The sequence below is a fragment of the Lissotriton vulgaris genome, chromosome 6 (genome assembly GCF_964263255.1).
Source record: "Lissotriton vulgaris chromosome 6, aLisVul1.2, whole genome shotgun sequence".
In the NCBI taxonomy this organism is placed as follows: domain Eukaryota; kingdom Metazoa; phylum Chordata; class Amphibia; order Caudata; family Salamandridae; genus Lissotriton; species Lissotriton vulgaris.
In genome coordinates this window covers 903228664-903241750 of record NC_141694.1, presented here as the reverse complement: position 1 = coordinate 903241750, position 13087 = coordinate 903228664, and the positions used below count along the sequence as shown (strand labels likewise).

At 43.9% G+C, this 13087-nt stretch overlaps 1 protein-coding gene across 1 annotated transcript in view; it reads left to right on the top strand.

Annotated features, from left to right (window-relative positions):
* LTBP1 (latent transforming growth factor beta binding protein 1) overlaps positions 1–13087 on the top strand; it is a 1129437-nt gene that overhangs the window by 961098 nt on the left and 155252 nt on the right. Inside the window, exon 23 of the mRNA XM_086926894.1 lies at positions 12901–13026. Coding sequence (XP_086783020.1) covers positions 12901–13026 — 126 coding nt within the window. The remainder of the gene's footprint in view (positions 1–12900; positions 13027–13087) is intronic.

The window sequence follows — 13087 nt, the reverse complement described above, 5'->3', positions numbered from 1 at the left end:
TCTACACACTGCACATCTCCGTCGGTGTTCTTCTTGGTCCTCAGGGGAATTAGTCAGGTATAGATCTTGGTGGGCATGTTTGACCCGCTGGTCAGAGCCTCAATCTAACGTCCTTGTAATGACCCAAACTTTTCGGTACCGGCAGCCCCTCTGGTGCTCTTGCCTTCATCATGGTGGCTCCTCCTGGCATACAGGGTCACCGATTAAGGAAGACACACGTCTTGACAAACTGGCACTAAATAGTTCAACGGTGGCCCCCCTCTGGCATATGGGGCCACCGGTGTGGACCTGTTGCTTCCCGCATGGCACTCACTACACGGCTCTGGTCATGGCAGACCTCTCCTGGCATATGGGGGTCATTGGATGTCTCTTGGACATGGACAATGATCCGATTGGTGCACAGCCATCCACTCACACCTTGTTCAAGGTGTCCTCTTGGTAGGGCTCCCACCTGACTTTGCTCCCTCCAACGCTCTCATCTTCCTCGCAAGGAACACTGGTCTTGGAAAGCAGGCAGGCTCTGGTGCATCAGGGTCCAGGGCAGGTGATCTTGGCTTCCCTAGGTAATGTCCCCTCAACCAACAGGGAGACTAGCAGGCAGGTGCCCCAGTTCAGGCCACAGCTAGAAGTCTTGCAGAGCTTCCCCTTCTCATACAGTACATCTGGCTGCTTGGCAGGCGACAAATTATGGGATCTCAATTTTCCCTTTTTATAGCCCATTTCCAGACGCCAAATGTGATTTAGGGTCTGAGTCTTTGAAGTTTTATGTTAAGGTTCTGCTTCTTTTCAAGTGTCCTTTTGCCATTGTCTTCTTCACTTTTGAAAGGCTGTCTGTCACAGCAGGGAAGACTCTGAAGTTGAACGACCCACAATACAATTCCTGGGAGTGACCAGAGTTCATACCTGAATGTCAGCCACAGTGAGATGTGCATCAAAATGGTAATCCAAGCTCCCAGTCCTCGTCTTCATGATTCCCTTATCAGACCCATCTCCTTCCTGAGATGTCCAGGCCCCTTCCTTCTGATCTATCACTGAATCAAAGAGCAACCTTTTGAAATGTAAAGGGGGAACCTCGTCCTCCCTTCCAAGTTTTTGTTTCCCACCCAGCACACAGGAATGCAGCAATACACAAATCTGTCTGGGGGGATCTCTCTACTCCTCAAGTCTTCACCAGGCACTCATGGGTTTCCCAAAATGGAACCCTTTGTCCTCCATTCAATGTACCATTGCAGACACACTTGCACTCAGTGTAGATTTACAGCACACTTATTAGTCAGCACTGTTACCTCCATTCATTGTGCCATTACAGATCCACATGCAGTCACTACTCCTGCGTTGCACAGCAGTCCATATCTACCTAACGTAGGCCAAGGGTGAGAAAAGCACAGAGCAACAGAACTTTTAAAAAGGAGAGTGAGCCTGAAGGCCGTACTCCAGTGACACAGGTTGAAAAGGACCTGTTCACTACTATTGCTCGCTACTCCGTAAGCTGCAACCACTGCGCTTGTATTGCTTAACTCTTGATGAAGGCAGTAGCCTCGCTTCACTATGGGAGTAGCACGTTAGATGCCCCTCCTGGTCTAACTAGACCGCAATCAATGAGACAATCCTATGTAATAGCGCACCCAAATGATCCATATTTACCTATGGCAAAAATCAGCATTAGGGATCCAGACAACAGTGCAGTTGGGCACTCAGGGCAGGCTACATGCCTTTAACCATGCAGAGGAGTTTTCTGTCCCAACTCCAACCTACATGACTGTCCTCAGATGGACAGCTCTGGCAAACTCTGGATGTCCCTGAGAGTGAGGGGGCTGAGTCAGAATAATCATCCTCCCTTAGATATCGAACAAGGCCATCGACCTGACCCTCCACATACCTCACATAATCCTGCTGACATACTAGATTGCTTGGTATAACCTCAGGGTAGGACTAATCATCGCCAATATGATCCCGACAGTGCTTTCTCCACTTATTCCATTTACTCCTAGCACATCATCTAGTTTTCAGGTTCATGTTCTAGTTTGAGTTTGGATATATATTGATTCCTTGTTTTACCTACTGAACCCCCTTTACCAGTTCTCCCCTCACAATGCGACATGACTAGAATTCCCATTACCTTGCGCTGGATTCCTCTAATTGATGTGGATCTACTCTCTTTCCCCTTTTTCGCTAATTCACTGCTTGTATACGGTGCTGCTACTTGCAGACATGGGCATGAATGTGAGGTGCATGAACTGTTTGTTACTGTTTTTGTAAGTAAGGAAATCAATACAATTGGGCTTAAAAATGGTATCTACATGATGAACTCCCTAAATCATCATGTGAAAATATAGAGGCCAATGATAGCTCTGAGTTCTTATAAACTCCTGAAGATTTGTGCTTCTACACAAATGTGGCACGTGCTCAAAGGCCTAATCTAATATGGTGCTTCACTGTGTGAAATATGTGCAAGGATAGGGTAGCTGGTCGGGAAATTACATGCTCAAGTGTCCGGGTGAACGATTGCATGTACATTTATATAAATAACAGGGTACAAATTATCATAATAATGGTAGATTTCACAACAGTGAAGACATCTAAGTGCATAGGCATCATTTGAGACCTATAGGTCGGGCAAAGAATTAGCACATCTCTACAAGAAGGTCAGGCAGATGCTGGTTGGGAGTGAAATGTTAGGAGGAGGGGAGATGGACGGAGAAGTAGAGGGGTTTGAGCTCTTTCCTGAAGGTCAGGAGCCAAGTGGACAAACTCTGGGAGAGATTATTACATAGGGTGGGAGCAAAGAAGAAAATGGCTTCTTTTCTTGTCTTTTGGGTCTCCAATACCACCAGGTTCCTCCTGCATCTGGTGTGAGTGCAGCCATAAGTGGCACATTGGTTTTCAGCCAGGGAATCAGGCTTGTTTATCTAAATGATGCAGAGTGAACTACATGTGAGCCGCGCAAGGAGACTGAGCCAGTGGACTTCACGGAGTGTGGGGGTGATGTAGTTGTAGTTGGAATGGTCAGTGATCAGGTGGTGAGCCGCACAGAAGGTGAATGTTAGACACAGACAAACATTGTGCGGTTTTCTTTGTTCACTGGTATTCTTTTTATGAGACAGGGTACACGCTGTCCTCACTGAATTAAGTGGAAGACATTGGGAGGACGTCTGTCTGACATTTCTTAGGGGCTTGGTAGTGCCTCAAAGCCAGCCTTGGAGAAACTCAATGTATCCGAGTGAGACAAAAAATAAAAAAGTGTCAATGCATAATGATGACAAAAAGCAGTTGAGAGTTTTATTGAAGTATTTGAGCACATTAAAAACCATGCATGTGTTGTGATCATTCAATGCGCAAACCCAACATATTTATTTCTAGGCTGCAGGGAATGCACGAGTGCAAGCATTACTACCTCAGTCCCCAGAGAGATGCACCACAATAGTGCCCATGTTTGTATGCTTCTGCACTCATGTTGTCTTCACTCAGTGATATTTCGTGTGCCACACCGCAGACATGGCTGCTTGCTTCTAGTGCAAGTCACACAAATAGCAGAACAGTTAGACCAACACCTCTGCATGCTCAACGGAGTATAAAAAGGGAGCAGTTGACTCAATGAGAAACAATTATCTCAGATCTATACTCATATAACACTTACACCACAGGAATGGACTATCCTCCAAGCTGTCATCACGCATTAGCTTGGACTGTTTGCAAAACTTGGCAGCAGGCAGCTATTGTAGCAGATCAACATGTGCCTTGGCACTCACTCAGCACTGGGGAGCCATTCATTTCCTCGCGAGCTCCCAGACAGAGACAATTATCCCCTAAATAAAGCCCAACCTCTCTCATTTTACACATGGTATGGATATGTTGCTGTGCTCCCCTGAATCCAGTTCTTCTGTCAGCGTGAAGCGTGTGAGTTACTTTGGGAGTGGTGTAGATTTGCGGAATAAGGAGTGTCCATACTATCAGTTAATGCTAAAGCCAGCTGGTCCATGTTGGCATCCTCCATTCTAAGAGCTACAGCAGTTAGCACAGGTCTCACATCTATTATTTAAGCCAACTGGGAGTAAACAGACCGTTTGATGACTGCACTTTACAAAATCACTTACGTATAGCTCTAATCAGTGTGTTCTCACTTGGCAAACCTGGATCCCACAATCGACATGAGATTTAGCACTTTGCAAAAAGACTCCCTCACCCTTAGCTGCAATCAGTGTACGTATTTGCATTCCACACAGCAGGGCGACTACTCATACCCTCTACATCAGATCTGATTATCACAGGGTGTTGCGTGCTGAATACACGTCGTACTGAAACCCCAGTGGACGTCTCCCCACAGAAGGCCAGTGACAAATTAACATATGACCATGCTGTCTTGCTGGGCGGCCGTTTCTAATACAAAATTGTGCAGGTAGCGCCATTGCTTCATAAATTCTCAATTTCTATGTATAATTTAAAATGGTTCCTCTCACTTGAAGATTCTATATGTGCAACTTGAATGTATGACGTTACTTCGTATGTGTTTACTACGCATGCCTTTACAATGCGGTCAGTACAACGACTGGGTTGTTACCACGCGTACCATTACAACACAAGTCATTACAATGACTTGCTGTTGGGGGCGCTGGAGTTCGGAATAATATAATTTACTATTCCAACTCCACTCTGTTCAACTGCAGGGAAGGTGTTAGATTTAAAATCCAACACCTAAAGCTCCCTACAGCAAGTCGTTGTAATGACTTGCGTTGTAATGATATGCGTGCGAACAACTCGGTCATTGTACTAACTGTGTGGTAATGGCACTGCATTGTACCGACAGAGTTATAACCGCTGTTTCCCATGCAACTTTACTCCTTTTAGGGCCAGTAGCAGACACTGATCATAGTACCTTCTTCATACCTTTGAACTTCGTCATTCCCTACGATCGCTAGTGACCAACTCAAAATATAAGAATAATCTATTAGCCTTTTTCTCAGTAGTTCCTTATTTATTTCTTGACATAGCAGTGACTGGTATGGTAGCCCTCTTGCTGCTTGGAGACGGCTGACACATATGTGTTGACCCTTTCAACCATGAATAAGACGCAATGTGGTCTTCAGCTTGACTCTTTCTTGTGCCCATATTTACAACCGATTTTGATTTGTTTGACACTCAGTTTTTGATGCCTCAGCAGTGATTTATTAATGCTTTATTCGGTTAAAATGAAAAAAACATAAAAACCTACAACAAAAACATAAGTAAATCCTTGCTTTTACTCTGAAGTGGCTCTTAGGGTGCACTTTCCACCACGCCCACTTAGTACTTTGCAGCCTTTTCGTTAAATACTTGGAAAATTTCAACTTTCCCTACAATATTCTGGGAGTAAGAATAGTACATACGCCTCCATGACTACTACAGGGTACGTTGCACATTCTTCAAAATATTCTAGAGATTCGCCCCATCCACTGCTGCCCTGAGGGCGCAACTGAGAATTCCTCAAAAAGTGATATTGTGCAAGTAATGGACTCGTATCTAGGAAAATCAACTGAATCTTAACTACTTCTGGTTAATTTTTCATCATGCTAACTGGATAAAGAGGACAGTCAAAATGGCATTGACTTTCAACGACTGTCCAGCTTTTGCTGACATTATGCAGGCTACTGATCTCTTTTTTGGCAGTTTTATATAGCGCAAATTCTGCCCGAAGGTATTGAAGCGCTTTACATGAGCACCAGTTACATTACATAAGGACACGGCACGGGGGTAGGCACGGGGAGATGAAATGGTTTGCACAGGATGTCGAGCGGACGTTGAGACTCGAACCTGGTTCCCCAACTCCAAGGTCGGCAGCTGTGGCCCTTACGCCACACCCTCTCCCCTCTCTATGAATGGCCTACATCATGTCCTTATAAAACTAATTATTCCCTGAATACGATTTAGTGGCAAAATTAAGGCAATTAGTAGCAAAAAAATATACTGCAGGAAAACAGGAAACACTTTGAGTTGCGTTCTACCGGATTTTGCTCTCTCTGCCATTTTATGATTAGGCAGGGACACAAACCCACTGTGACCAATCGTATTGTTTTCCGTGGGCACATATTGTAGGAATGCGAGGTGCTACCAATTTCCTAAAATCATTACTTGCTTCGCAAACCAGTGGCAGCTGTCGCTGCGCAGTTGCATCTATTGTCCTGTCCAGTGGTAGAAGTAGGCAAGATTGGAAGGGTACGGCGTGCCCCTACTTTTTAAATGTAACTCAGTCCGTTCACCCTACTTCTTTATTTTAAAAATGCGTTCCAGGATGGCAGGGATGGTCTGAATGTAAAAAGTATTGCGTGATGGTCCAGCCCTGTGTGATGCAGATTAAGGAAGGCCTTGAAGTCGCCACGACCTCCTCCCCCTTCCCCTCTATATCTGAGGCCACACTGTAGGAGAAGTGTTTCACTATAGGGGTAACCAATCAGCAGCGAAAACGGCTTCCTTTGGTGGCTTTGATGCTGCAGTGATTTACACCTCATATAGTGAGGAGGACCCCTGCCTGCCCCCACGATGAACATAACAATGGTCACATCAGGATGCTCTTTCAGCCCCACCCTTGAACTCATCTGCTCTTTATTTTGGGGCTCACCCAGACTGACGATGCCACACGCCACAAGGAAAGGATTGGAAGAGCACTCATGTTGTGGAATTTGTGCCCAAACCTTGGCGCTTTTTTAAAAAAGCATTTGCAATGCAATATGTTTCGCATTTGCAAAATGTTAAGCTATTGGCATTGTAAATGACAATGCCTTTTATTTATCTGTTTTCAAAACCAACACAGATAAAAGGTTTGTCATTTACAATGCCAATTGCTTAAAAATCTCGCAAATGCGAGACCTATTCCACTGTTAATGCTTGTTTATGTTTGTGAAGGGCAAACTTTGACAAACTTGTATACTGAGCGCTGTTTATTAGTAAATTTGAAGTTAAAAAATCACATACAAAAAAAATAGCAATATACAAGTTAAAACCTCAAACAAAGCAAGAATTTAAAACGTACAGAGAACACGAAGGGTTCCTATACAAATTATTATGCTCTCTTTCCAACTGCACCGACCTTTATAAACCTTCTCATGAAGCAATATACACAAAATCTGCCCTGAAAAATCAATACAGACACATGGTCAGTGGTTGTTGAACTAAACTGCCTCACTGCACTTCTATTAAGTACAATTAGTTTCACTGGGACCCGGTTAGAAGCATTATGCAAAGCAGTCGTTAACAGAAAAGATAAAGGTTTAAAAGGTGACAAAAAAAACCCAAGAAGAATGAACGTTGTCCAGCTGGATTTTGGAATAGGCTGAAAACAAAATGGAGAACGTCTAAGTTCACTGCAGCTGCACCTTAGAATTGGGATCTATTGGTCTATATTGATTTAAACTAGTATTTGTTTTTAACTAGTACAAATTCCCTTCTGAATTACATATATTCTTTATTTTATACATTTTGTATTTATCACATGTACAATAATACACAACAAACAACTGATAGGATGTAAATGGATCCAGTTTTAACCATTTATAATTGTTCAAGTAGAATTTTCACCACTGTCAGCCACATGACCACAGATTAACAATTTAAAGCTTAACAAAGGTTGGTTCTAAACAAGTTCTGACAATTCACAGAACTACTGTATGAAATAATACAGTATTTGTTTAATGTGGTGACCACTCTGGCATGGCATACAGTACACAAGGTCTGACCTCCCCCTGCCCCAGGAAACCCATACAAAGTAGTGAACCATCAGTCACACATAGGGTGAATTACAAGAGTCTTTCAAGCCTAGCCTACAAAGCAACTGAGAGTCATTCCCTTCTACCTCGCCGAACGGGTAGTGGCTTAGAACACCCCTATTCATCCCATGAGATCAGCTAACCATCATCCTCTCATCGCAAGAAGCCCTGTCTTGCCCTCTAATGTGCTCCCTCAAAGTTCTAACTCTTTCGACTACTGAGAACTCTTCCATGGAAATAAATGCCTTCCAAATCACATCAGGAGCATGCTCTTCCTTACGTAATTCAAATAAATAAATAACTCGCCTCACTCAAGCGAGGCCTAACTCGACCTTCAACCTCCCACCACTAGCCCAGTCCTTAAATGTAAGTATGTATATATAGTATATAACAGTAAGTGTGTTATCTTTATTCGTATGCACGGACGTGCAATGCTGCAACGCCTACATTTTTTTTGTTTCCTACTAGCAGTTATGCAAATAACTATCGTTAGATTTAAAATTAAATAAAGTGAAAACGCCATACAAAAATAAACATGCGGCCGCCATTGGCAAAGATAGCCGGGACAGTGTAAAACAACCCCTGGCTTTGAAGCTGGCGGCCCACGAGTGTACTTAAACTAAGTGGCAGACATTAATAAAGCGAGAGCGCACATGGTGCGCTGCTGCAAATACAAACAAGAAGGGTGCCGTTTCTATGCGCTCTAATGTTCCTGCTTCTGCAAGACGGGAATCAAGTAAATAGTGCATCATACCTCTTAATGAAAGGTAGAGTGCAGGGACACATGAAAGAGGGGCAGTCCTGACGGCAGGTAAGAACAGGAGACAGGGAGGTACTAAGGAGGGACTAATACATCTATTAACAAATCAGAGCCCAACATTTACAAAGGACAGTCACAAAAGCCAATACAAAATAGGGGCGGAGAGTGGATGCAGCTTCAAATCTATACCTCAATATAGCATGTCTTGAAGAGACAGTGCAAGCGCTTCCTAGCCAAAACCTAAAAATTACTGTAGAAAACATTTAATGTCTTATCAGCTGTTTTCCATATTTCATTTTTATAAAATGTGTAATGCTGCTCTGTCTGTGTTCAGGGATGTGGTCTTTTCAAAAATATTATTTACCTTTTTTAAGAATATGAAATAAAAAGCAGCCCCAGGTGTCTAGTTCTGTGACACCCGAGCACCTGAGCCACTTCTGTACCCCATCCAGGGTGGGACTGTGAAAACAAATAGGCCCAGGCACCAAGGCAGGACTGGCGTAATGGGCATCGGGTGGGAGGCAGGAGGCTGGAGGGGTGAGAAAATGGTTTTATTACTGGGGGCTGCAAAACCGGCCCTCAGTACCAAAACCAGCAGGACTGTCCAGCACAATGACTCATTTCTCACTCTAAAACATTGAGTCACATTCTGGTGTTTATAACTGGGCACAATTGGGTTGTAGCTGAAGGCAGTGCACGTTTATCTCAGTGGGGCAGAAAGGTGTTCGGGGGCAGGAGAGATGTAGCACTATGGCCAGACCTACCAAATTTGAAACTGGGGAACCAGGATCAGGGTTTATGACCAGACCTCTCTCCTGAGGGAGCACATTCTCCTACTAGACCATAGAAGGCCTCCCTAGGCCATGGAAGCCCTAGTCTCGTATCATCAGCAGGTGGATCCTTCCGGTGGTCAGGGTAGGTTAACCTTGAATCCCTGTCCAGCGCAATCCACACTGAAGTTCACCTCCAGTCTTGCCGGCAGGTCTGCGATGCAGCACACCCTAGATAAACAGAGACTGTGTCCCTGAGGTCACAGGACCCTTGAGGCTAGTCCGTCTCACCCATTGGTGCCTCCATTGGCTTTGTTCCAGCAGTAGTAGTGAAACTCACCGGGGATCGACACTACAGGATTTGCATGCACATAAAACTAAGGGGCAAATTTAGGAGGGCCATTTATCATGTTTGCACCATGGAACGTGGTAAATGCACAAGTCAAATCTCCAAGTCATATTTATGAAGCCACTCATAGCAACTTTTCATTGCTTTGAATGATTTCATAAATACGGAGTAATGCGGCACGGCGCAAATCACCACTTTGTCTTCCTCTGCACAAGGGATGCATTATGGTGGGTGTTTTCATGGAACGTTTTTGATGCATTCCTAGATTTACAAGGACTTGTAAACCCGGGAATGTATCAAAATCTTACGCCTTCCCAAGGGAGGCACAACAAGGAGAAATATCTTTATTTCTCCCTGTTTTTTCTCTTTTTATATGTGCAGCACACTTAGAGAGAGGGAAAAGCCTCCCAGAATTGTTTTTGTGCAGGAAGGTGCCCCTTCCTGTACAAAAACAATCCTGCATGCAACAGGGTGCCTGAAATGGCGCTAGGCTGACGAAACAGCGCTAGTGCAGGGGGAAAAGACAGAAATGGACTATATTGGATAAATACAGTGCATTCCTGCCCTTTCCCTGTGACGCAGGGCAGCGCAGCAAAATAACTTGCTGCGCTGCCCTGCGCCACTATTCCCGTACATATGTCTCTAAGTGCGCAAACTTCATGGTCTCTCTGCTTCTTGCACAAACACTTTTAACATGTGCAGCCTGCTTTGGGGCCACTGCAATTATGCAGCAATGGAGTACAAAATTATGTTGCATTGTTGACTAAATTATGTAGCAAAGAAAGTCTTCAGCATAATGTGTGGTACATTTTCGGTTACTGCAAAGCTTTTTCCTCATTAATACCAGTTTAACATACAAGTGCAGCAGTGACAACGGTGACCAGTCAATCTTTGTAAAGGGCCTTCTACTTCTCAGCAACACAAGGCACATGTTTTGATCCGTTTGAGCTACAAACAATTTTTTAGTTAGAACAATCAGATTATGCAACGGATGATGTATTTATTATGTGGCAAATATGCAGAGCTAAAATTATGTGTAAAACATAGGCTATTTTGCCATTCATGTTTGAACTTCCTCATGAGGTCTATGTTGGGTGGTATTTATAGACACCTACAGTGCTTGGGGAGAGACAGAGGATGAAGGTGTCTAATAGTGATTGCAGACGATAGTAGTCTGAAGGGGAGAAAATAACTGATTGAGATAATCCGAGGTCCACTGTCATAATTTCAGAATTAATACATTTGCAATTCTCATTGCTAACTAACTTGCGTAGCAATTTCACAAACCACTGATATAATAAGTGTGTCTCATTCATCTGATATTGCTTAAAGCATCTGCAAAACCAACAGGTCTGGGTTGTTTTAGGTGTATATTTTCATTTTTGACTGCTATTTCTAGATACAATAACAGGAAACCAGGAAGCAACAAATGCTGGCTTCATGACATGTTGCGTGAAGCACATAAAAAATGTAGGACTACAATTTTGCATTGACAGAGGGGCACAGATTGATGTAATCAACAGTACTCCCCAACACGTCGGGCCTCCTGTCATAGAATTTAAACCTACATTTTATGTTCAGAAACAGTTAAAAAAAGGGAGAAGTGCTGATGACAGAAACTGAATGGCTCGGAGCCAACTTGGGTCTGGTTCCACTTATATGCGTATTTGGGACATTCTGTGATTGAAAACGTATCCCACATTGTAAATGTATTTTAATGTCATTAACTCATATATTAAACCTCAAATAAACGTGTATCCATTGGTTGTACTAAATAACGTTCGTTATAAGCTGTAACTGGTCAGTGAAGTGCCAAACGTACAAAAAATTGGTATGTTTTGCTCTTTTTAGCCACACCTCTGACTCTGCCCACTGACCCAATCCTCTGTTATTCCCACCCCCTAATGCTCTGCCCACAGTTCCCCTACTTTTCTTTCCCCACTTCCACCGTTGGTCCTGTCACACATTACAGACAAAAGCATTTGTCACTGTTCCTTTTTTTCAGTATTTGTTTTCACTTCCCGAAGGATTCTCAGACACGAATCACGAATGAAAAAATAAAAAAAACAGCTTCCTTGTGAAAAAACTACCTGGGAGTGGAAAGCAAAATTGGAAAATAAGTAGTCATTATGCCACCCATCGTTGTCCTATGCTCTAATCTCAGGCCGCGTGACCGAGGACATCACTTAAATCAGTGCTTAATTTGTATTATTTAAATAAAAATGAATTGTCAGGGCCCAAGGTTTTTCTTGGGGGCCGCCACGAGTGCTGCCGAATGCAGGGGTTGCCGACTACCAAGGTGGTCTAGGCGCTATTCCACCTTTCTTCCAGCATCCCAGCCCATGATTCCTGTCTCTTTGGCTCTCTCTCTCGTGGGTTCTGTTTTCGTCCCTACCTTTTCCTTCTGCTGCCATTTTGCTTGCTTTCTCTTCTTCCTTCTTTCTCCAGTTTCTGCCATTCTCTGTCACGGTCAGCACCAAAGACAGATAATGAAAAGTAAGTTCACTTCCGCCCTCCTCCCACCTGCACCCACTAGCACAAATTAGGCACTACTTTAAATGCTGGACAGGTGCATTTGTATAGCTTGGATGGGCCTTGTTAGGACTTCTTCAGATATTAACAAATTGATCTGTTCGCAGCAGTCCTCTAACTTCCAACAAGTTTTGATGGTGTGTAATCCAATGGCGACTGCATAAGAATGTCTCGAGGTATTCCTGTTGTTAAAGGGATGTCAGTGAATTTTGAAAAAAGGGCACCCCTAAAATGCTGGTGTTCGCTCTCAGCAAACGCATTAGGTCCCTCTACCTCAGTTCTGTTGCTTGTAAAAATTGGTAGCGCTTAGAAACAGGCTGAGCCCCAGATCAGAGACTGCTACACCACAAAAATAAATATGAAAATCCAAAAACTTTCGGCTACCGCATGCTTAACAACACTGTTGTGTATTCTGCTGCCAGGGCAGAGATGGAGGGAAAAGTGGATTATTTATTTGCCTGTTGTGGTCAGAAGGAATGAGTTGACTCAGACAGGGAAGCTATAATCAGACGCTTATGGCTGCTGCTGGGGGCGGCCATTCAGCATACCTAGATCAAGCCTTTCCCGCTGCACGACAGAGTCTAAGAAATACATCCATGTATCAAACGTCGCAGATACAAGAATTCCACTTCAGAAAAAGTTACCTTATCTCTAAATCTAATGCAGTTATTGATAGCAAATGTGGATAAGAGGCCCGTGAAAGACTAGTTCATCATGAAATAATTTTCTTGTTTGCTTACGGTTTGATTTCAGACGTTGACGAGTGCCAGGCGGACGGCAAAGCGTGCCAAGGGGGCGGGAGCTGCGTAAACACCGCTGGTTCCTACGTGTGCACGTGCCCCGATGGGTTCGAGCTGATCAACGGGAGGCTGTGTCAAGGTACGTGTATCGCGCAGTGCGCAGCCGAACAAAAGGTTCTTCAGCTCGGGGCTCGAGTCTG